Source organism: Chinchilla lanigera, unplaced genomic scaffold (assembly GCF_000276665.1).
Source record: "Chinchilla lanigera isolate Chin_1 unplaced genomic scaffold, ChiLan1.0 scaffold00071, whole genome shotgun sequence".
In the NCBI taxonomy this organism is placed as follows: domain Eukaryota; kingdom Metazoa; phylum Chordata; class Mammalia; order Rodentia; family Chinchillidae; genus Chinchilla; species Chinchilla lanigera.
The window spans coordinates 899,567-924,656 of NW_004955472.1; the positions used below are offsets into that span (position 1 = coordinate 899,567).

Here is a 25,090-nt window from a genome sequence, read left to right on the forward strand (position 1 = left end):
AACCAAAACTTTGTAAATAAGGAGGGGAAGAGGGGTTGAAGGGAGGGCAGGGGGATGGGATATGTCATGTACACAGATACAGATTCCTTATAATGAAAATGATCATTAGGCATATCTAAATTATACCAATATACTTAATTAATTTTTTAAAAAGAAAAAGGAACATGGGGATAATCTAGGATCCGGAAAGAGGCCTAGTTAAGACAAGGCTTGTCAAAGTGCAAAAGTTCATATGAACTCAGAGAAAGAATGGCTGCTACCCAAGAGAAGCACTTTGTCCCCCATCGTAGGACTTAAGCCCAGAAAAACAAGCTGTAATGCCACTTCCAAAATACACACAGTCCTAGCAAGACAAAGTTCTCAGTGACTTACAAATGGAACTTTTCCTCCCAAACAGGATTTAAGTTTCCAAAAATGGTCTTGGTACGCTTCTTGGTTTTGCCGACTTGCACAGTCACGTAAGGGTCACTGGATCCTGTTTTGTCCTTGGCTTGCAGGCCCTGGGCACACACCACTGCAAACGGAGCACACACAGAAGGCCTCAGAGTACGCTTCCAATTAAGTCAGAAGCCATGCGGAGCACTACCACAGCTCTCCCTCTGAGAGCAGCCTCCCCCCGCTCTGTGCACAACCCTAACCTCACGTCTCTGTACCTATCTGGGGCCACCAGCTTCTCCTCAAAAGCTAGCACGAGTATCCTGCACCCCAAGCCCTAGCTGACTGCTGAGCTTCTCTGATATACACACGATTCAGCCCTACCCAACCGCTCAGTAAACCACTGATTATTCCCGTCTCCTGCTTGCCCCCTCCACATAACCTAGCTCTTCCTGCTAACCAGCTCTACAGTGTCAGGCAGCGTCTATAGTTACAGACCCTTGCATCCTGGTTGGCACTGTTTGTGGGATCACTCTTGCCTCTCCCACCACAAGGGTCTGGGCAAGAAGAGTGGACAGTGCCCTCCTTCTTCCTCTCAGTGCAGTCCCCATCACTCGCTCCCTCACACTCTGGATGCTTCCTCCCAGGCTCTTCCCCACGGTCCCAGCCTCTCTGCCCACTCAAATCCTTCCTGCTTACCAGTGATGGTAATCTTGGCTGACCATTTAGAGGTGCCATCCAGTACACTCTGCTTCACTGTTTTCATCTGCTGCACATGAGCAACTTTGCTCACTGCAAAGACGTCCCTGATAACCTCAAAGATCTCTGGTTTATTTCGCTCTCGGATTTTCATGCGGTCCTTCATAGCCATGATAATGTTCTGTGTCCGGTCCTCAGCTCCGTGTTTACAGCTCTTTTCTGCAGCCCCTGGAGGGTGGCCAGAGATAGAAAGTGACCCACCAGCCATTCATCAGATCAGGAGCAAACCGAGAAACAGGCCCTGGGAGAGGCTGAGAAGCCACAGAAGAAGCTTAAGGAAACTGGGGTATCTCTGGGGCAAGTCAATCACTGCGGGCCCTGCTGACCTGGCAAATAAAAGGGCAGCAAATCTTAACGTGATGAGGGTTCATCACACTATTCTATTTACAGTGTGGAATATTTTCATCCACACTTCAACTGTAAGGTCAAAATATCTCCAGCGGCTGTCTTAGTTATCAGGGAGGGGGTGGGGATGAACACGGCGAAATCACCAATCTCATCCATTACTGCCAAGCATGATCCAGACCCTCGACTTCATCATGGCTGTCCCATGACTCTCAGCAAACAGTGTGATGTGGAAAGAGAAGTACAGGCTTTGGTCAATCAGACAGACCTGGGTTCAGATCCTGCCTCCACCACTCCTAGCTTGGAGAACTGGACTTCTCTAAGGGGAGATAATGGTGCTTATCTTTTAGGGTTACAGTGAGCATTACTTTGCATAGCACGGCTGAGACACATACCCTAGAGCTGGGCAGCTACCAGGTCCAGTGGCACCTCGGTTCGTGAGCCTAGTTCTTTCCAAGATTCTGCTTGCAAGGCGAACTGGACGAGAACTGAATCAAATTCACTTGTTAGGTTGGTTCAGTGATAACCTTATGGCAACATTCTCGTCCAATTCAGTTTGTGAACAGAATCATGGAAAGAATTAAGTTCGTGAACCAAGGTACCACTGTACTCAATAAATCATCACTATTATTATTCCCTTCTCTTACTATAATCCTTATAGATACTGTTGCTGTAGCTTATCTCCGAGTAACAATTCAGCGACATGCAGAGACAGGAGACTACTTTCCCATATCCTCAACCCCTGCTTTTCCTGGGGCCCACTCAGTATACGTCCAGCTGGAAGGGAGTAGATGACAGGAGATCTGAGCACATCACATCCCCTGCCAGGAGCCTGGTACTTTTCCTAGTCTCATGCTTTCCACTCCAGCAAGTGGAACCACGTATGTAGACAGGCCTGGGGAGCCTGGCAAACTCTCCACCGGGAACCTTTGCTCCACCAACTTGAAACTTCTGTTCCTCGCACTGCTGTCTAAAATTCTGCACCATCTACAAGGAAAACATGCTGCTAACACGTAGGGATTTCCTGGTCCTAGGGTCCACACCTCAGCAAGCTCCTCTGTGAGGCCTGGAACCTCACAGGCGTCTCTCTTCTCTCCTCTCCCTCTCTTTCTATCTCTTCTCGTTAGTTTCATCTCCTGATTAAACATGCTCTACTCACTTGGCCAATAAGGCACCATAGCGCAGGGTATAGAAAGTTCAGAGAATTTTTCCTAAAGGTACTTAAGAAGCTACGAAAAGGCTTTCTATCTGCAAAGGCAATACTCCTTGATTCAACGGTCTACCCTCTCTGAAGAAGAGCGTCACGATCAGGTAGACTGGAGGAGGAGTGAGGGTGCAGCCATCGCTCACTCTTCACTGCAGATTATCTCAGACAGGAACTGCTGCCCCCCGCCCCCAGCCCTCACCCCGCCCGCACTCACGCTGCAGGCAGTCGGCGTTGAGCAGGTCCTGGCACTTCTCGTGGCACTTGACGCCGCACTCACTGCAGCGCATGCCCTGGCGCGCGATGCCCCACAGCAAGCCTTCGCACTCATAGCAGTAGGTTGGGGTAGTAGCTGTCCAGACTTCGAAGTTGTGGGGTGTGGTACATGAGATGGGGTAGATTAAAGCCTGAAGGGTTTTCTTATACACATGGGATTTCTGAAAGACACATACCCCATCACCCACCAATGACTTTAGGACTGCAGAAAAATTCTACAACTGAGACCTTCTGGGGCAGTCAGGGTCCCGGTTTTTCTCCTTGCCAGGGGAGAAGAAAATCCAGTCTGGCCCAGCCCAGCCTAGTGGAAAGAAGTCCCCACTACAGTGTGTCTTGGTTGTCCAGCACAGGTCCAACCTGACACTGGTTGGGGCCTTGTCCCAGCATTCACACTTTCTGTGGAAACAGAGGGTTACAGGCTCCAGTCTGGATGCTTGCCTCTTGCAGTGTAGAAAACTGAGAGCTGATGCTATGCAGTTTCATGAACAATATGTGCCCAGTACTCTGAATTCCCAGTTAGTATGGCTACAGAGATGACCATGGTCCTACCGAGAGTAGACTCAAGAAAGCCCCTGGGTCACTTACCAGCTCTTCATCCTTGAGAGAAGTACGTGTAGCCATTGCAGAAGTAATCCCTGCCTTCCGGGACTGGACCAGTGACTACGAAAGAAGATTTGCTATCAGTCCTGGTCACCACCAAGGACTGGCAAAATCCTGAGTGGAAACTTCAGTGACCAAATCCAGTTGGCTAGAACTTGTTCTATTTTTATTGTTACTTGTAGGAAATACTCCTGGGCAAAAGGTAACAAGTGTCCCAGGTTAAGATGCAAAACCAAAGGCATTTCCTTCAGGTCTCTACCTTCTGAAGGGCTTCTCTTTCCCTCACTATTCTTAGGTGTTCTACCCCACAGAAACCCCTTATTTATAGGAAGGGAAAGGAAAATGAATAGCTTAGAATTACAGTAGGAAACAAATCGTAACAGTAACAGAGACATACAACTTTTTCAGAGTTACACTGAAGAACCACCACTGGGAACAATGATTTCATGCTAAGTGCTACTCCCTGGGCCCTCCCAATGTCCAATCCAGGGCACTTGGCAGGTGGAAAGGACAAGGTAATCTCAGTGAAATCAAGCAAGGAAGGGAGTTAAATCTGACAGCCAGGGCTGACCTGCCGCTAGCCAGGCTTTTGTTGCCACACATATCTGTCAAGTCCAAGTTAATTTAGAGGCCGACTCTGGACAGACTGAAGTCACAGTATCAGCCTATGCGGGAGGATCAGCTGGGAAGGACCCAAGTGATTTGGGGTATGGACTCTCAGAGGATGGAGAGGGGCTCTGGAGACACTCACCATAGCCTGCGCAGAGGACAGCAGAGAAAGGAACAACATGACGTTAAGATCCCCCAAGAGCATGAAAACTTTCAGAGGCAACAGAAGGGTTCTCTGTCACACAAAGTGTAAGGAGCATGTCTCACACCCTTCTGCCCCTATCCACTAAAACTGTCTTCAGCCAGACAGCTGGCCAGCAACCACAGCTTAAAGCTCCTACTCTGAGAGTTACACCACAACGTGAAAAACAGGCCAGGTAAAGAGAGAACAGGGAAACAGAGACCAGAAAATTCAGGTAAGGAGGGAAGAGAGAATGAGGAACAAAAGAAAAACAGGAAGAAGAAAAAGGTAAGATGAGCAGTAATAAAGAAAGGAGGCTGGACATAAAGAGGAGGCGGCATCAGAATCCATCCTTCAGCCAGCCAGATGGGCACTGACGGAAGAGGTGCACACACGAGGAGGAGAGCGGAGGCCGGCGTGCGACTCGGCGGCGTGGTGCTTGTCCAGCGTGTACAGGGCCCTGGGTTTGATTCCCCAGCACCATCAAAAGAAAAACAAAGCAGGAAAAATAAAGAAGACACACAAATGTTAGGAAAGAAAGAAATGAAACAAAATTGGTAGATAACTCCATTCGGCCAACTAAGCAGAGAGAAACTAGCAGAAGAAAGAGAATGGATAAAAAAATAAAAAATTAAAAAAGAAAAGAGAATGGAGAAGAGAGAAAAGGAGTAGGCAAAAAAAAAAAAACAACAACAGGACAGGGAGGGAAGAGAAGAAACAGGAGATGAAAATGGTGCTAAGAAAGAGGACTGAGGCATCACCAAACCTCGTAACTTACACGTGGCTGCAGGGCTCTGGGACTCTGGAGAGCCTAGGTTCCATTCTATTGCACAACCAATGGCTCTAGAAATTCCCTTTAGCGGACCCCGCTTTAGAAGGTATGGCCTAGAATGGGGCCTTCTGGTCGTCTTGGAGGCCCCAAGATCAGCTTTAACTCCAAATGTTGCAGATCAATTCCACAAATGTTCATCATTGCCTCTCTTAGGAGGACACTTTGCCTTGATCTCCAAGAAGGGATCAAGCTCCAGCCATGCCCATTATACACCACGTTCAACAATCTGGGTCAACGTTAGAGGTAGGTTCCACTGCAAGCCATCACAGAAGGCTGTAGAGACACCTAGAGGAAGGCCCAGGGCCCCGCTGTGAGGGCTCGTGCTGTAAGTGTTCCAGGAAGGAGCCTGACCTAGACAGGAGCCCAGGGCTCTGACTATGGAGGCAGAGCAAGGTCTCACTGAAACCATCAGTGAGACTTTAAATAACTGATCAGCAGAATAATATCCAGTAAATGGACCACTTCCAGTCCCAACAGCTCGCTAAGGCCCAGTTGGGGATACCCCAGGCTACCTCCTAAGTTTGTACAGGAGGCTTTACTCACCAGATCACTGACAAGTGGCAATGGCTTTTTCCTGCGTAGATCTGGCATACTGTCAATGCCATAGAGCCCTCCCGCTGGCCTGTGAGAAGAAGAAAACATGTCAGGACCTTCAGTCCTGACTTGAGTTACTGGCAGGTTCAGGGCTCCATTTTCCTTCCTCTCTCTCTCCCGCAGAGAAAGATGAACCCAGCTATACCATGTGCTGTTGAGAGGGCGAAGGAAGACAGAATGCGAGAGGGCTGAAGCCGTGGGAGGAGCAACAGAATCTGCGCGAGTGCCCCTCAGGGTCTTCTGTGGTTTTAACCAACCAGGACAGGTCAAGGAACTTCTGTTTACTTGAATGCACTGTGCAGCCAAAAGCAAGGCTGGAATTGCTGGTCAACAGGTTTCTTGTCCACACACAAGCCAGGGACACTGCTTCCCAAAAATAAGACTCGCTGCCCTGCAAAAGGCCTCCAGGAATGGCTCTCCAGGAGAGGCCTGCTGCCTGGATGAGCAGGACGAGCAGACAAGACATACAGGAGACTTTCTCTGCCAAGACCAAACGAGTCACCAGTTCTGTCTACCCAGCTCCTGAAGAAAAGGGTCTTCACGGAGACAGAGGCGTCCATAATCAAGTGGAGGCAGAGGAGATGTGATGGGGTAGATGCTGGGAAAGACCATTCAGAAAAAGAAAATAGCCAAAGGACTCTGAGAGTCTGGCCTAGCCCTGTGAACAGACACATCAAGACAGACCAGAAAAAAATGATCCCTAAAGCAACTGGAAATTTCTGAAACTTTTATACCTTTACCATAGTTATTAACTTTGTTGCTGTGTGGCTATGCTTCCATAATGGTATGCAATAAAAAAAGTCAGGGTGTCTTCCCAAACAACATCAGTATTGCACTGAGAAAATCTACATTTCAGCCCCACTTTTACTAAATCCTATGGTGTCCTCTGCTAGCACCCCTTCCGCCCTTTGGGCCTTGGTGTCACGTCTGTAAAATGAGGTGGACAGGCAGAAAGCCTCTCCCTAGTGTCCTAGATGCCAGGACGCTGAGCCTCAATGAAAAGCACTCAGAAACCTGGTTTTAACGAGAGGAACGAGGTGAGGAAAGCTGAGGGAGTTGTGTTCTGTAACACAGGTGAAGAGAAATCCTGGAAGAATAAGTAAGAACCTCCAGCAATATAAGCAAAGAATGGAGCCACAAATTAGGTCAAGGCTAGGAGCTACAATGGTCAACTCAATATGCTGATTTTTAATAAGCTGGTTCCCTGAATATAGGCAGAGGACTTTGTCTTTAATGAGGTTACCAGGCCTAAGGAAGCCTATACTTGGTTCGAAGGACTAAGCTGAAGGAAAATGAGAGGTTCGAAGGACTAAGCTGAAGGAAAATGAGAGGTTCAAAGGACTAAGCTGAAGGAAAATGAGGAAGACAAAAAGGAATTATTTAGAAACTTCTGCATAACTCTATTTAAAAATAGTTTGGGTATGTTCCACTGGCATGTGTGTATTTCATAATTGTTGGAAGAAAAAAAGTCACAAGTTTGTAGCCAATTCTAAAAACTACAATATGTACCATGTAAGCCAGGAAGGGTTTTTTTTTTTGCTTTTTGTTTGTTTGTTTGTTTGTTTGGTTTTGTTTTTTTCCGGTACCAGGAATTGAACTCACAACCTTGCGCTTGCCAGTAGGTGCCGTGCCACTGAGCTAAATCCCCAGACCCCCAGGAAGGGCTTTTTTTGTTTTGTTTTGTCTTCGATACAAGGTCTCACTATGCAGTTCAGGCTGGCCTTGAGCTCACTCTGCAGCCCAGGCTGGTCTCGAACTAGCAACAATCCTTCTGCCTCAGCCTCCCAAGTGCTGGGATTACAGGCATGCGTCACCATGCCCAGCTAGGTTTTTGCAACATAAATGATCCTCTGAAAAAGAAGCAGGGGCTGGGGATATAGCTCAGTGGCATAGCGCCTGCCTGAAAAAGAAGGGGAAGCTCATTCACATGATTAACCTTTGATTAAAAACCAATAGCAAAATAAGAAGCATGTAAAAATATGGTAGTATGCTGAAGAACACAGCTCAGTGTTCACACTGTGCAAAAGGTCCTGGGTTCAGTCCCCAATCTCTCTCTCTCTCTCTCTCTCTCTCTCTCTCTCTCTCACACACACACACACACACACACACACACACGCAAGATAATTTTATGATTTGATCTTTTTTCTTGGCCATGAATAAGAGAAGGCAGCTACTAGAACTTCTTTCTCTTTTCTCCTCTTCTCTCCCCTCTCTATTTCTTTCCTTCCTTCCTTCCCTCCCTTCCTCATTTTTTTTTTTCCATACTGGAGATTGAACCCCAGGCCTTCCTACTGAGCTACATACCCAGCTCTTTTCTTATGTTTTTATTTTGAGACAGCGTCTTATTAAATTGCTAAGTTTCCCAGGCTATGCTCAAACTTCTGATCCTCCTGCCTCAGCCTTCCAGAGTGCTAGGATTACAGGCACGCATCCCCCAGAAATTCTTATTTCAGAATCCTTTGTAGGACAAAGGAAGAAGGAAAGTCAGAGAGCTAACTGGCAGTGTGTGCAGGGGAGCAGGACATGGGGAGACACTTAAACTCTCTCCTAAGAACAGTCAGTTATAGGCAGCAGTTGAGCAGCTTAAAATGACTCTGTGGTGCAGTCACATGGGTCTAAAATTCCCAGACAAGAAGCACACACAGCACACACAGAGCTCGAAAGGGATGCTACTTACGTCTTGACTACAGTGAAATAGAATAAGTTGGTGACTCACAACAGTGGAAGCAGGACTAAACCCAGGGAGTAAACTAGTCAGATACACCATCAGCAACGAAGTGGAAAGGAAATGCTCCCAAACACAAGTACTCTTCTATCTAATGCTCTCATTATTCCACGTAAGTCCAGGACCCCTGTGATGCAACGGGTCGGAAGTCAGGAGAGCAGGATGAGGGGGCCCGGAGTCCCCCTGTGCTGGGGAAAACACTCAGCAAAGGTCTCTTCTGCCTCTAAAATACTCCCAGAGAACCAAGCAACCGACTGAGAGCGGGACCTCTGCCTTGCCCAGGGGCTAGCTTATGGACCTAATGCCCCTGTCCCCAGGGGAGAAGCTAAGCATGGAGACAAGATGAAATCCATACAAATCTGGACTCTAGGAAGCACTTACCCTTCTGGGAGCCACTGTGGCAGGGAGGAGCTGCCATCATCTGGAATCTTTAAAAAGAGAGAGAAAAAAATTAGATGCTGAGAAATACGAAGACTGCCCACCGGCTGGCAGTAAGCAGTTTAGGTCACACTTACCATGAGGTGATATAGCCAGCCTCTCACCTACACTTACACCCCTTCGTCCAAGGCAATAAGCACGCTGCTACAATAAGCAGTACTTGTCTCCATCTTCCCCAGTGAATAGAAAGGATATAAGGTCATGCTCACTGAGGTCCTAAGGCTAAGGATCCACTGAAAGTGCAGCAACTGCCAGAACTCTGGTGTCCGTTTTCCAAGACACCGGTGTAGAGCACCGTAAGCCAAGCCCAGGAGGAGGGCTTCTGCAGGTTCAGCCCTCACTAAAGCAAAGGGGCAACTTCACACAGTGTCAGGTCTCTAGCTACATTCCTGGGTTTCTCTGGCGCAGAAGCAGACCTGGTCTTTCTGATTACATCTCGGCTTGTGATCTGACATAGCCTGGGTCCCTGACACCCCGGATTACCCACGCCGAGTACACAGATATGAGTCCCTTCTCTGCTTTTGATAAGCTTGATACAGTGAAAGCCCAGGGCAGAGTAGATGTTTATTTCACTATTCTGGTGAATTTTATAGGCTCTAGCATGCGAAGTTGAAAACTGAGACATCACTTAAGTCACGGAAGGAACAGTTTAAAAATATTTTTAAGGTTTCTGCTCACACACACAAAAAGAAAGCAATCCAAAATAAGCAATGGCTTAATCAATGTAAAGGGAGAGTTCCAAGGCCGCTAGGAGTCTCTAGGGAGTCAGTGGTACACACTCTGTAGGCACAAGAACTCTAATGCTAACAGGGCTGGGGACCCCCCTTCCCTTCCTTTTTCAACAACGTTCCTGGAACACAAGAGCTCCATAAGGAGGCAGAAGTAAGGCTCTCAGCTTCGGACAGGCTGGGGAGGAGTGAGGTGGGGGACAGCTGAAGGTGGGAGAAGGTAAGGATAAAATGAGGCAAGAAGGAAAAAAATAGGGGGAGACAGGACAGGGCTGATAGGTGCTAGAAAGGGGAGCACGCACTACCCTGGCTCAGTAGTAAGTTCACATGAACTTTGGATGGAAGCTCCTTCTCAGTATGATACTCTTGGGTTGTCCATGTTTTATATCGAACCCATCTGCCTACTGCCCGTACCTTTACTCCACCTCTGTCTCCTGTCCTGGTTCTGAGGGACAGGATGATAGTGGTGATGGGAGGCCAGGCCCAAAAGACAGCCAGGAGTGTTTGAAGCAAAAGACAACACGTGTAACAGAAGGAACAACAGTAGGTGGGAAATACCAGAGAAACTGCAAGTCTCCTAAGGCTGCTCAGAGGCAGGGACAGGAGGTGAGCATCAGGGGAGTCCTTCTCTCCACCTCTAGAGTCTACCAACCAGAATTGATCTTCCTTTTGGAAACAGCTACTGCAATGAGCAGGCTCTTACTTCCTTTTCAATTCCCAGAGTTATGCATTTGCCGGAACTACTGAGTTTAAGAAAACAAAGTCATAGGACGTCTTTGGGAACCAGGCCCAGATCATGCTTAGAGGGGGCAGTAGTCTGCAGAAGCACAAAGCATGCACACACAGCGCACCGAAGGAGGACGGGGGGCGGGGAGAAGTCTAGGCGAAGCATTTGGAGGCGGTATACTCGCTGACACAACTCGTACCTGGAGCAAACAAAGGTAAGCATGAATCCTGTGCACATGGCTTCAGAGCATGAGCACAGACTCGCTGGAGAAGGATTCACAGCGCTCACTAGGGCCCAACACAGGTGCAGCAAACTTTCAGAAAACTCAAGTCAGCGCTTTCAGGCACAGAGTATTTAGGACACCACGCATTCACGAGGTTTGTGAGGACCACACAACAGGTCTGCTGAAGCCCCGCCCACAGAGAGTCCAGGAAGCCTGCCCAGAACCACAAAACACCTTCCCACTTAGCGCCCCAAGAAAGAGGCACAAAATGCCCGTGGCAACTCCTGCTCTCTCTCAAAGACAAGTGCGCACGCATGCTGGGCTCAGCCAGGGTTTACAGCACAGGCCAGAGTCTGCAGCAACATACAAAAACGGACACACTGTTTAGACGAGCAGAAGAGGAGGCCAATCTGCGTCTGCGGGAGTCAGACTGAGTACAAGTGTACGCACACACAAGCCACATGACCGTGCGCCCATGCCGGCAAGCATACGTTCTCACACTGTGCTCCAGGGATGTTGGCAGGAGCACACAAAGCATGGAACATGCACACAAACCTCTTTCTGGAAGAACAGACTATGCGCATGAGCCACAGCTCAGAAGTACAGATCATGCACAAGTACGCGCACACACACACACTGCTCAGAGAACAGACACGAAAAAGGGCCCAAAGGGCCAGAGGCACAACCTGAAGGGCTTCTCGATTTCCTTCCGCAAGGAGAGAAAGAGCAGGAAGAAAAAGGGGGCAAAAAAGGTTAGTAGATTAAGTCCTACAGCAGGGAACACAAAGAAAATGCCAGCTAATCCCAAGGGGCAGGGAGGAGAGGGAGAGGGCCACTGGATACCCAGCGGGCACACAGCCCTGCCGCGCGGCTCCCAGAATCTTTACTACCCATGTTTGATGGCCTCTGATTTTTATTTTTTATTATTTTATTTTATTTTATTTTTATTATTTTTTGGTCTTTTGGAGACAGGGTCTTGCTATGTAGTTGAGGCTGGCCTTGAGCTCACTTTGTAGCCCAGATTGGTCTCGAACTCCCAACGATTCTCCTGCCTCAGCCTCCCAAGTGCTGGGACTACAGCTGTGCATAACCACGCCCAGCCCTGGCCTCTGATTTTTAATATGAACATAAACCAGAGGACAAAGTCTCTCTGGGGATTCCACTTGTCATTTCCTCCTTTCCAAAATGGACTCCGCCCGGGGTCTGGCTGCTAGGCTGCAAGACCAAGTTTGTTACCAAGGACCACTCCAATAGACTGTCCAAGCTGTTGAGCACAGAGTGAGTTTTTTCCATAGCAGCCATAGAAACTTACTGTGGATCTAGAATAGGTCTTCAAACCCCAAAGGCGCTTTCCATTTTTGCAGTGCAGGCTTGGCTGTGCATTTGCTCAGGGAGCCCTTGCCTGTGTTCCCAGGTCTGAAATTAAGTTAGGCCAAGGCAGAACCTGGAGTGAAGGCCAGGACTAGGATGCTGAACAAGTAGAGACCCTGGAGCATCAACTGGTTGCTGACCTAACAGAAGTGGCCGTGATGTGGACGATGAAGTCATGGCTGCAATCCCAGGCCTGACTGTCAAACCCACAGCCATACTTCCCAAAGAAACAGACAATTTCAGAAGGACCCAAGCAAAGCCCCTACAGGAGATGAGTAAAGCCCAGAGATTATTCTTTTCCTAGTCATCAGAGACTACACTGCCCTCTATGCCATATATGGAGAAAAGAAATATTAAGACTTACACACTCTTTGCTAGTCCTGTGTCATTCTGTTCAAGCTGGGAAAAAGTGTAACATGGGGCACAACTGTGAAAAAGCTCTCAAGAGCAGTTTGAAAATGGAAAAAACCAAAGCTCTCTCAAGTTCGCAAAGGTTTGGATGGATTCTAGCCTGAGCAAAGGTGCAGCGAAAGGCTCTGCAGTGTTTGGACTGCTCTTGTTACCGCTGTCTCCAAGTTGCTCTTGAGTTTCCATGGAGTGTACAGGCCCCTTATAAGCAATGTGCAGAGGGTAGTTATGCTGGATGAATAAATGCTAGAGATTTTTTCCAGATGTGCCCACTCTGCACTGTCCCCACCAGGCCTTGCCTGGGTGTTAACCAGCTGGAAGCCCCTGGTGGCTCCGGTTGATGGCCTGTCCTTCTTGCCCCACTGCCCAGACTTGGGGGAGATTTCTGGCGATGATGATGATGAAGTGCTCTTATCTTACTTCTGTCCTACGCACCATATTCAGTAATAGCTTAGAATAGCGATGATGGTATATACTATATTTGGAAACTAGCAGTATAGGATAAGACTCCAAAAGTACAAAAGCAAACAAGCTGGACATGGTGGCACATGCCTGTAATCCCAGCACTCAGGAGGCCGAGGCAGGAGGATCATTGCAAGTTTGAGACCAGCCTGGGCTACAAAGTGAGCTCAAGGCCAGCCTCAACTGCTTAGTGAGACCCTGTCTCAGAAAGACCGAAAAAAAAAAAAAAAAAGCAAACAGACTAGAATAGCCCCAGTTTAAGTGTGCTAACTCCTCATTCTGCCTGAAACTTCACCACTAACTTCTTAGTGGCTGCTCTAGACACCAGAAACGAAGAGATGAGTGAAACAAAGTCTATCAGCCCACTTGGCAAGAGGATGGCTCACCCAGCCCACCCTAGATGAAATTTCCACCAACAAAATCTCTAGAATCTGTCCAAATTAATACAGATAGCTCCTGACAGGAATGACAGCAGCAAACAAAACAGTGCTCTCCATGGCTCATGTTGACCTGAGTAGGCAAGATGAATTATATGATTTCCACTGCTTTACTTTCACCTCTTCTACTTTTTAAAAAATTTTAATTTCATTTTATATTTTTGATAGTACTGAGGACTGAACCCAGGGAATGCTGAGCTATATACCCAATCATTTTTATAATTTTGAAACAGTCTACCTAAATTGCCCCGGCTGGTCTCAAATTTTCAAGTCTTCTGCCTCAGCCACCTGAGTAGCTAGGATTATAGATGCACATCACCATGCCTGGCTCCCACTTCCTCTTGTCACTTGGTGGTTTAAATTTTGCTTATAACCATCTGAAATTTTCCTTGGCAGCTTTTTCAGTTGAAGCTACATCTTATAACAGTGCGCCAGATAGGGGGTAGTTCAAAACAAGAAGCTGAACAAGCTCCTAAAACCCTCATCGTTCCTAATGCCTCTCTGTGAATGGAAGCCTCTGCCACTGTGTGAAATCCTCTAAGATCAATGAGACTTGAACACCAGTTCATCCACTTGGGCCCATCAGCTCCTCCACCTCCTCACCACCATTCATTCATTCATTCATTCATTCAGAGGAAGGGTTGAGACAAGGTCTTCTGCAATATAGGCCGGCCTTGAACTCATGATTTTCCTGCTTCAGGCTCTTAGGTACTGAGATTACACCGGATGTATGCCACCACTTCCAGGTTCCCCCTCCCTTTTAACGAACCACTGGTTTAATATCAAAGTAGAAGGGAGAGAGCAAGCACCTAACTCATGAGTTCCGAGTATTTTTCAGGCTATTTCCGATGACTCAGTGGGTCACCTGTCTTGACAGAGGCATGAACCCATGACTAGGAGTCCTCCAAACAGTACAGCTCCACAGAAGTGAGTGAGTGAAATGAGGACATAGCTCTACCACACCCACATACCACTTCCTCTGTTCCCTTTTAATAAGAAAATTAGGCAAAGCCATGCATGGTATACATGCCCACAATCCCAGTTACTCCAGAGGCTGAGGCAGGAAGATCACAAGTTTGCCCCTAGCCTGGTAATTCAGCAAGACCCTGACTCAAAGTGAGATACAAAGGGCTAAGGATGCAGCTCAGTTACAGAGTGCCTGCCTAATATGTGCGAGGCCCTGGCTTCAGTGTCAAGTACTGTGCATCAGTCAGTCAGTCAGGAGAGGAACACTTTACCCCTGTGACTCAAACTAGAAATGTTTCCTTCCTCCTCCACTATCGTAAATACATTTTACACATCACGTCAAAGTTACTTTGATTGCATCCTTCTGTTCTCCTAAAATGCCTACAGAATGAAATCCAGTAAGTTGACAAGGTAGTCTCTACAATCTGTTCCCAACTCTAAATTCTCCGCCCTGACCTTATATCATCTCCCCAAGGTCTAAATGCCTTGTTTCCCAAAGAGGTCAGATTCTCTCAACTCCACACATTTATTCTTCTGTTCCATTAGTCTGAAAGAGCACCTTGCACATCTTTTTCATAGAGTAGCATCAACATCCTCCTTCAAACTACAGTCTGCGAGGTCTTCACTGACGCCCACCCAAGTAAGAGTTAGTGAAGCTCTCCCAGGGCTCTTACGTTCTGCTCATCCGCTCACTGCTATTTACTGTACCTTGCCTGGTGTTCTGTAAAGTGCTTCCACAGGTGTACTTTCCCTAACACTCTAACTCTCCTTCTCCTCCTTTGCATGTGTAATATATTCAAGCCTTATTAAACTCTTGTCCATCATTTATCTGAAACTCTGAGTATCTCCCTCCTCCACCTCCGGGTGGGCCAGAACATATTCCTTAAGACTTCATTCAAATACCAATGCCTCTGTGAAATTGCTTGATTGCCTTCCTCCCACAGGTAGAATTAGGTGTCTCTCCACTATGGCACCCACCCTTCTATAAGCACTCTTCCTTGACGGTATGTTGTCAATAATATTTTCATTGCAGCTGTCTGTATAAACTCTTCATACTTCTGGAGACTTGTCAAATTAAAAACTTCGGAGCAAAGATTCTATGACTCCCCCCTTCCCTGCCCAAGGCATGGTCTTACTATGTTGCCCAGGTTGGCCTTGAACTCCCAGCCTCAAGTGATTCTCTTGCCTCGGCCTCCCCAGTAGCTGGGACTATATGCATGCATCACTGCGCCTGGCTATATGAACGTCTTGAGAGCAAGCATTATATGATTTCACATTGTATCCTGGAGGCTTACAACATCTCCTAGCACTTTTATACAGTAAAAGGAACCTAAAAATTTCAGGACTTGAATATACCTCTTCCCCAGGACCAGGGAAGATACATCTCTTAGCAGTCTGTATCATTTTCCAGATCCTGAGGAAGTGTTCTCCTAACTCTTCAGTTTATCCCACCCAAGGGACAAACATAAAAAATCTTTTCTTGTTAAGAATCAAACTTATTGTGCTGCTTTATTTATTGTGCTTCTTTTAGCCTTAGGATTTCCCTACTGAGATTTATTTTGCAGTTTACACTGTAATGTCTATAGGACAATTACTTTGTAAGAATATCACTGGTCCCCAAAATGATCTCACTTTTCTATACAGTCCATTTTATGAGAAAGCGACACACTTCCTCACCTCCACTTCCACCAGCATACCCAATAACACAATCCTCATGCTGGGGGAGATGATGTACATGTCTAACCCTAGCACTCTGGGAGGCAGGTAGAAGCATCTCAAGTTCAAGCCTAACCTGGGCAACTCAGCAAGATTCTGTCTCAAAAGAAAAAGGGGGGGGGCACACAGCTCAATGCAAAAGCCCTGGGTTCAATCACCATACTGGGTATGAATGAATGAATGAACTCCACAGGAACTGGGAGTCAAAAGATTTGAGGCACTCAGTACTTTTGCACCCACATCCTCTTATCGACCATAAGCAGGTAAGGGCAGCTACCTCCCAGGTCGTTGCAAGGACTCATTCTCGCAAAAACTTAAGACCTGACCACACACGGGGCAGCCTTCTTGGTGCTGTGGTGCAGGAGTGAACACGCAAACTCCGCTTTCAAGCAGCTGTTATTCTAGGAGGAGCCTCACTGTCGAGGACTTGACAATGAGGAAGATGGCGACCGGAGTGGACATGAACCAGACACTTACTGTGTATCTGGCACCTTATTGGAGTAAACTCACTTATTTCTCACAAAACTTTACTGGGTAAATATTATTTCCACTTTTTTGTTGAGTACAGTGAAAATTACAAAGGTTAAAAACTTGCCCCAATTCACAAGTGGCAAAGCCAAAATGCCAAACAGGCATTCTGGCTCCAGTGTCTGCTCACCTAAAGACATAAATATACACTGTGTCACATGTGATAGAAGCTGTGATGAAAAGTTCACATAAGGGAAAAGAACGCCTCAATGATGGTGTTAAGGGTTGCGATTAAAATTTTATTAAAGTTTATTGGAGGTGGGCTCCTTGATAAAATTACTTCTAAGCAGAGACCTGAAGGAAATTAAGAAAGAAACCAAAATTCTAGAAGGAAAACACTTCAGACAGAACAGCAAGTCTATAATAAGCACCAGTTCAAACAGGGCCTCAGAAGGGTTCTGGTTTTCATTCCACGTGAGACAGAAAATCTCAGCAAAGTTTTGAGCAGAGAAGTGATATGATCTGATTTATTTTGTCTAAGAATGAATGCAGAGAAATAGACTGTAGAGAAACAAAGATAGAATCGGGGAAACCAGTTAGCCGGCTTTGATAATCTGGATGCGAGAGCATGAGGGCTTGGATAAGGATTAGCAGTAGGCAGTGGTAAGATTCAGGATAATTTTTAAAGGTAGAAGGAAGGATTTACTAATGGATTGGATGTGGGTTGTGAGAAGAATGAAGTCAGGAATCCACCAAGAAAAAAAATCAGGAAAATAACCCCATTCATAATAGCTCCAAAAAAATTAAATACCTAGGAATTAACCTAACCAAGGAAGTAAAAGACCTCTATAATGAAAACTATAGTGCTCTGAAGAAAAAAAAAAAACAAGATTGAAGAGGACATTAAAAAATAGAATGACATCTCCTACTACTGATATTGCTAAAATAGCTATATTATAACAATGATATATAGATTTAATATAATTCCAATCAAAATACCAACAGCATTCTCCACTGAAGAAACTGGAAGAACTGGAAAAAACAATTCTGAAATTTATATAGAAGCAGAAGAGAATCAGAATAGCCAAAGCAATCCTGAGCAATAAGAGAAAAGCAAGAGGCATCTCAATCTCTACAGCAATAAAAACAGCATGGAACTGATATAAAAACACATGTGTTGACCAATGGAATAGTACAGAGGATGCAGAAACAACCCCAGTACCTTCAAGCCATTGAGTTTTCACCACTGAGAAAAGATTCCCATTTAACAAGCAGCAGTGAGAAAATTGGTTAGCTACAGGCAGGAGAATTACTCTAAAGCTATCTCTCTCACCCTGTACTAAATTCAAATCAAAATAGATCTAAACCTAGATATAAAAATAGAGACGCTGAATCTGCTGGAAGATAAAATAGGTAAACCTCTTTAAAGACATATGCATAAGATTTTCTGAGCAGAATTCCAACTGCACAAGAAATAACACCAAGAATCAACAAATGGGACGTATCAAAATTTTAAAACTTCTGCACAGCAAAGGAAACAACCAACAGAATGAAGAGGCCACTTATAGAATGGGAAAAAAAAAATTGTTAATTACCCCTCAGATGGAGGACTAATGTCTAGGATTTATAAAGAACTAAAAAATACATACATAAATAAATAAATAAAAAATTAGGCCCTCTCAAATAAAAGACTCAATCAAAAACTGGTCAGTAAAATAAGCAGACATGTCTCAAAGGAAGTATGAGCTGGGTGTGGTGAAGCATGCCTATAATCCCAGCACTTTGGAGGCTGTGACGCAGAGAAGGATTGCCACAAGTTCAAGGCCAGCCTGGGACACATAGTGAGTTCAAGCCCAGTTCAACTACACAGCGAGACCCTGTCTAAAAAAAAAAAAAAAAAAAAGTATGAACAGCCAATAAGTTAAAAAAAAAAGTTCAGCATCTTTGGCTATTAAATGTAAATGAAAACAACACTGAGATTCCATCTTACTCCAGTAAGAAATGGCTACCACTAAGGACTTAAAACAACAAATGCCAGTGAGACTGTGGGGAAAAAAAGATCCCTTCTCCACTGTTGGAAATGTAAACCAGTGCAACCACCATGAAAATCAGCATGGAATTTCTGCAGGAAACTAAAAATGGAAATCCCATTTAACTCAGCTATTCCTCTGCTGGATGTCTTCCCAAAAGAGTTAAAGACATCACGTTACAGTGATACATGCACACCTATATTCAGAGCAGCACAGTTCACAATAGCTAAATTATGGAAGGATGGAAGTGGCCTATATGCTCATCAACAGATGAATGGATGAAGCAATGTGATCCATCTATCTACCTATCTATCTACCTCACTCATAAGGTAGGATAAATCTGAGTCATTTGTAGGAAAATGGATAATTTTTTTTTTCTCTTTTGTTTTTTGGAGACAGGATCTCACTATGCCATTCAGGCTGGCCTTGAGCTCACTTTGTAGCCCAGGCTGGTCTCGAACTCACAATGATTGCGAGTGCTGAGATTACAGGTGTGCACCACCTTGCCTGGCAAAAATGGATAGATCTTGAAATCACAATCGTAAGTGAAATAAACCAAACACAGAAGGTTAACTATTGCATGGTTTCTCTAATATGAGAGGCCCAAAATGTAAGTAATTAAAAAAATAAAAATAATGGAGATGGTAGGAAGCAGGGAGGCAGACTCTGGAGATGGAAGCGGGAAGGGGCGGCAGAGAGGGACAGTGAAAACAGTCAGTGTGAGACACGTAGGTGTCGCAATTCCCCCAGATGAATGTAATTATATTTTGTGAACATACACTAATTAAAAAAAATTAAAGCCAGGCACGATGGCACACACCTGTAATCTCAGCACTTGGGAGGCTGAGGCAGGAGGATCACTGTGAGTCTGAGGACAGCCTGGGCTACAAGTGAGTTCAAGGCCAGCCTGAACTACATAGTATCACCCTGCCTCAAAAAAACAAAATGAAACAAAAATGTAAAATTTTTGTGCTCTACTTCATACTAATTATGATAGCTATTACTGAAAAGCAAAAAAAAATGTTAGAGAGCATGTGAAGAACCCAAAACCCTTGTATACTACTGGTGGGAGTGTGAGATTGTGCAACCACTGTGGGAAATGATGTGGTGAGTCCTCAACACTTAGGGTGACTGTATGACATGGCAATCTACTTCTGGGTACCTCTCAACGAGATGAAAACAGGGGGTCAGATAGGAACTCATAGCAGCGTTACCCACACTGGCCAAATGGAGACTCGTGTCCACTGACGGATGGATGAATAGAATGCAATATAAAAATACAATGGAATACTATTCAGTCTTAAAAAGGAAGGGAATTCTGATACACGCTCCAATATGGATGAACCCTGGGGACATCATGCTGAGTAAAGTAAGTCAGTCACAAATGGACAAATATGATTGGTCTTATATGCAGATAGAGCAGTCAAATTTATGTCACAGAGACAACGTAGAATGGTGGACGCCAGAGATTGGGGGGTGGGGGACAACAAAACATGCAGTTAGTATGTAATGGGTACAGTGTTTCAGCGGGAAAAGGTGAAAAAGTTCTGGACGTGGATGTCCAGTGAAGGTAGTGATGATTTTACAGTACTGTGAATATACTTAATGCCTCAGGATCTACACTTACACATGTTTAAAATTACAAGTTTTATGTTATGTGTATTTTATCACAACCAACTTAAGACAATAAAAAAACTTACGTTTTTAAGGACAAAATAAAGTTAAAAAGATAACCCATAGGATCACAGAAACTATTTACAAACAATGTATCAGGCAAGACATTTATATGCAAACTATATAAAGAACTCATAACAACTAAAAACTCAACTTAAAACTGCATAAAAGTTTTGAAAAGGTATCACTCCCAAGAAAATACTACAATGGCCAGTAAGCATGTGGGAACAGTCACTATGGACTTGCAAGCCAGAACCATGGCGAGACACCACTTCACACACACTAGAGTTGCCACCATCAAGAAGAGAACTCTAAGTGTCGCTGATAACATGGAGAAATCACAACCCTCATGTGTTGCTGGTGGAAATGTACAACAGAAGAACCATTCTGGAAAACAGGCTGGTAGCTCTTCAAATGTTGAACAGTTACCACCATATGACCCACCACTTCTCAGGAAAACAGAAAGTGTACAGCCACACAAAAACTTGTACTGAAACGTTCACAGCAGCATTATGCATAGGAGCCAGAAAGTATAGTAACAACTCTCCAAATGACCAACAACTGATGTAGAAATGCAATGTCCATCTAATGAAACATTCAGCCACAAAACAAAATGTGAGAACCAGAACCTCGTTAGTTTTTCCACCTAATACCCTTCCCCATGGGTAACCACCTACAGTCACACTCCACACAATGACATATGGTCAACAACAGCTGCATATTCAATGGTGTGCATGTATCATAGCCTGCGGTGAAACTTTTGGTGAGGGGGCAAACTGCAACCCAAAACCCACTTATTTACTGCAAAGAGCCAACCCTGCAATTAAACCTAAACACTGAGGCTTCAGTTTGGAAAAAACAACTCATACATTAACGTCCTTTCTCTTAGAAACAACATACATGCTACAGGTTTGCCACCACTGGCCTACGTATACCGTACCTATATGATTTAGGTTTGTGTCAGCACACTTTGACGTTCACATGAAATGAAATCACTAAGGATGCACTTCTCAAAATGTATTATCATTCCTTTTTTATACAAATAAAAGCATTTTATACATACTGTTTGGCCTATACTTACTTCACATATCAACAAATTTTAGGTTTTCATCCATTTCAGTAAAAAGCTACCTCATTCTTTTTATAGCTACATGGTACTGTATTCCACTGTGTGGATATGCTAGCAATTTATTTAACCAGTATTTTGTATTTAATGAACATTTAGATTGGTTTCAAAACTTACTATTAAAAACAATGCTTCAAAAATAGCCTTGTGCATACGTCACTTCCACATGTGAAAATGTACCTGTAGGATTCACACCTGAAAGTGGAGCTGAGGGCTCAAAAGGTATAGATATTTGTAATGCTGATAAATTTGCCAATTACTTCCTTAGAAGTTACAGTGTCTTTAGTCCCACCCTGCCCACACTGCATGAGTGCCTGTGCCCTCACACCTTTGCCAACATGATATGCTTCATAAGTTTAGCTTTGCCTTAGGAAATTAACCAGGTTATATGCAAAAGGGGACAAGCATATTTACATTTAAAACTGGATGAATACAGCATATGCTCCTTGGATAAATTTAATTTTGACTGGGAGAAGAAATTTAAAGCTATATATCTCCATGCCACCTAGCAAAAAGTTCTCTCATTTCCTGTAGAGAAAGCGCATTCCATGTCTTCAGCTCTCGCACAAGCAGCCTTTGGCTGGGAAGGAAGAAGGGGTGAGGATCCCGGAAGAAAAACTGAGCCTGCAGCGTTGCCACTTGAAGCGGCTCCGTCTCCCTCAATTGGAAACGAGGTTCTGCACAAGTCGGTGAGGCCCCAACTGGAGACGACAGGTTGGGTCAGGGAAACCCATCGCCTGGTGAGGAGATGACAATGCTACCACAACAAGAAAGCCAGGGAGAACAACTCTGAAATGCAACCGGAGTCTCACTTGGCCCTTTTAGGGCCCATAAGCAAATATGCCTCCCCCGACCCTTGCTTCCTGTTCCCCTACCTACTTTACATCTGAGTATCCTCAAGTCTTCCAGCTGCAAACTACTAGTTCTGCCCAGATGTTTCTCTGTCTTTTGAAAAGGTAACTTTTTTGTTTGTTTGTTCCAGGGATGAATCCAAGGCCTCTGCACTGAGCTTTATCCACACCCCTTTTTAAAATTTGTTATTTTGAGACAGGGTTGCCTGGCTGGGCTCAAGCCTATAATCCTCCTGCCTCAGCCTCCCAGACTGCTGGAATTACAGGGGTGTGCCACCTTGCCTATATATAGCGCTTCCCAATACACTGGAAACTCACAGAGTAACTGCCAAGCTGTTGGTTTAGAATCCTCTTTCACTGCAGTTCTCACAGGCTTAGCTTAAGGTTGGTACTCAACTAACTTAGGCTGATGCATGGTGTGGCCATCCCCCATTACTCTGAGAACCGCCCCCCCCCCCCGGCCGCAGCATGCCAAGCCCCATGCCGTCCAGATGAATCTATACTGAGCCCATTACAGACAGACAGAATACCTGCAGGCATGTCTTCTACTGAGAGATGGTTTGCCTTCTGCACTAGCTCGTGTAAAAGTTTTTTCTGCCTCAACCTTTTTTCTCGTAGAACATTCTTGAAATTGTTGATGCACTTGTTGAGGTAAATGGTCTCTGCACACACTTGCTCTAGACTTAGTCTGCCTTGCTTGGGAGACTCAGGCCTGGAATAAGTCTCATTTCCCAGACACGAGGCCAGAGCTATGCTGGTCAATGAATACGTCAGAGGTGAGTTATGAGAAGCAAGAGAGAAGTTGCTTGGGTCTTGAGGGGTTTGGTCGCCTTGTACAGAGATGCCTAGTCCACCAGAAGCCATGCTGAGCAAGCTCTCACTCCCTTGGCTTCCAGGGCTCTCCACAGAGCAATCCTGGGCACCCCCCGAACTCACTGCCCCAAGAACTCTATCACTATTCTCTGACTGTGAACCACTTCCATCGCTTTCCAGGTCCTCAGGACTGATGCACCCACTGTTTTCCCGCTTCTGAAACACCCCCTGCAGAGCTGAACGAAAATGGTGAATTGCTCGGCCCAGTTTAGTTGTATGAAACTTGAGCTCCACGTCCTCATCCTCCTGCAAGCCACCCAGGACACAAGACGACTTGTCAAAGACATCCTTCAGGACCTGAGCAGCACATTCCTCCTCTTCATTCAGGTCAATATGAACCATATTACTGAACGTCTCAGGCCCTATGACCATTTCCTCCACCATGCTATCGGAGCTCAGGGCTGCAAACCTTCTAGACTCATCTGCCAAAAGGTCTTCTAGCTGCTTGGGACTCAGGATATCAAGCCCAGCTTCAAAGCCTAGAAGCCCATCTTCTGCATTCATTCCTTCTGTCTTCAGCAATCCAGGCAGTGACAGGCGGCTGCCAGCCTCACTCTCACTGTCGCCGTCAGTTCCTAGTTCTGCTACTTTACATGCTTCCAGTTCTCGGCTGTACCTTTTGAATACCTGGGCTTTCTCAGAATCTTCCTCTTTTGAGATTAACGCCAGGGAAGGTTCTTCAAGCTGATGGAGGGGAGAGAGAGAAGTGTTTCTCCCTGCTGACTTACCACCAGTGCCACTGATAACCGGGGATGTTTCTGATCTTCCTTTTACTTCAGCCCCTGGCTTAGACACGTCACTTTCCTTTGTCAAATTGTTCTCGAGTTGGAAGTGAGGACCCTGCTGCTCAGAAACCTGGTGCTCTCCATGCTGATTCTGAGCCATCATCTGATATGATCCTGTTATGAGTCCTCTGTCCCCTGTTTTCAGCTGAAAAATTGGTTTATCCTGGTTTAAAGAATTCCCACTATGCTTCTGAAGTTGCTGCAAAAATAATATAGACTCCTTTTGTGGACTCTTACAGCTCTGTGACCAGCTTGGTTCTTCTCTGGTGGCAACCTGGACACCCACACTCTGCAAGAGGACGGACTTCTGTAAGATAAAGTCTCTGTGCTCGAGATGCGCAAGCTTCACCACAGCAGGCCTGGGAGCAGGGCCCTTGCCTGCCCTATAAGCCTCTTTGATGTACCTGCTGCACTGTATGCCATTGACACAGAGATGTCTGGCTAAAAAGTTGTCCACCTGTTCCATAGTACTTTCCCCTTCCTGTTCAGGAAGTCCATACAGGCAAAGAATGGCTTCTTCACTGGGTCTTCCCACACAGGGTTCTGGAGCCTTTTCCCCCTCACATGCCTTGGTCAGGGAGCTGCTGCCCACATGCAAGCCTTCTATCTCACTCAGCACGGAGTCGACACAGCTTGACACTTCATCCACCGAGCCCCGGACCTGGCGCAAGTGCTGCTGCAGCTCAGCGATCTCGGTCTGGAGACGGCTGATGCCCTGTAGCTCTCTGATGATATATTCTACCACATCCCCTAAAGGCTCTCGCTGTTCACGGCTACAGCTCTGGCCAGAGCCTCTGGACACAAGGGACTTGGCTTGGCTCCTCTCTGAGGGCTCCTGACAGCTTGTGGTAACACTGGCAGATGAAAGGTCCTGAGAACCAGACTCTGAAACACTGCACGTGGAGCCCAGAGGAAGGTGGCTGTTGGCCTTCAGCCCAAAGCTGCAAAGCTGAACTGGCCCTCCATATTTATCTCCACCAGTGCCTGAGGCTGCTGACCCACAGCAAGGGAGCAGGGAGTTGTCTTCCGGTAAGGATCCAGCCGGGCCGGAGGACTTGTTTTCAATGCCACACACAGCTTCAGCCTTAACTCTCTCCGGAGAAAGCTTGGAGGAGGGTCCCAAGGTGACCATGATTTCTTCCTCTGACTCTTGCAACAACCGCTTCATTTTCTCCCTCAGGCTCTAGAAGGGTTGCTTCTCTGCTTCTGTCCCTTCGATACTGCCAGGGTGCTCAACAGAGCTTGCTTCGGGAGGCAACAGCCTGCACTGCTCTTTTCAGTCTTTCCAGTAAGTACTGCTGGATGAT

The 25,090-nt window shown here is 45.9% G+C and overlaps 2 protein-coding genes across 5 annotated transcripts in view; both read right to left on the bottom strand.

Moving 5' to 3' along the window:
* LOC102011979 (protein unc-13 homolog B) overlaps positions 1 to 25,090 on the bottom strand; it is a gene marked incomplete at its 5' end in the record, with an annotated part of 149,550 nt that overhangs the window by 29,574 nt on the left and 94,886 nt on the right. For all 4 annotated transcript variants that reach the window (XM_013522966.1, XM_013522967.1, XM_013522965.1 and 1 more), the window contains 6 exon segments: positions 373 to 514; positions 1,075 to 1,302; positions 2,901 to 3,120; positions 3,545 to 3,619; positions 5,725 to 5,803; positions 8,882 to 8,928. In XM_013522966.1, coding sequence (XP_013378420.1) covers positions 373 to 514; positions 1,075 to 1,302; positions 2,901 to 3,120; positions 3,545 to 3,619; positions 5,725 to 5,803; positions 8,882 to 8,928 — 791 coding nt within the window.
* LOC106150334 lies at positions 10,279 to 25,035 on the bottom strand. Its single transcript, XM_013522968.1, has 3 exons — positions 22,656 to 25,035; positions 11,303 to 11,325; positions 10,279 to 10,406 (listed from the first exon to the last, which is right to left on the bottom strand). The coding sequence occupies exons 1-3, from the start codon at positions 24,949 to 24,951 to the stop codon at positions 10,377 to 10,379; spliced, it is 2,349 nt and encodes a 782-aa protein (XP_013378422.1). The 5' UTR covers positions 24,952 to 25,035; the 3' UTR covers positions 10,279 to 10,376.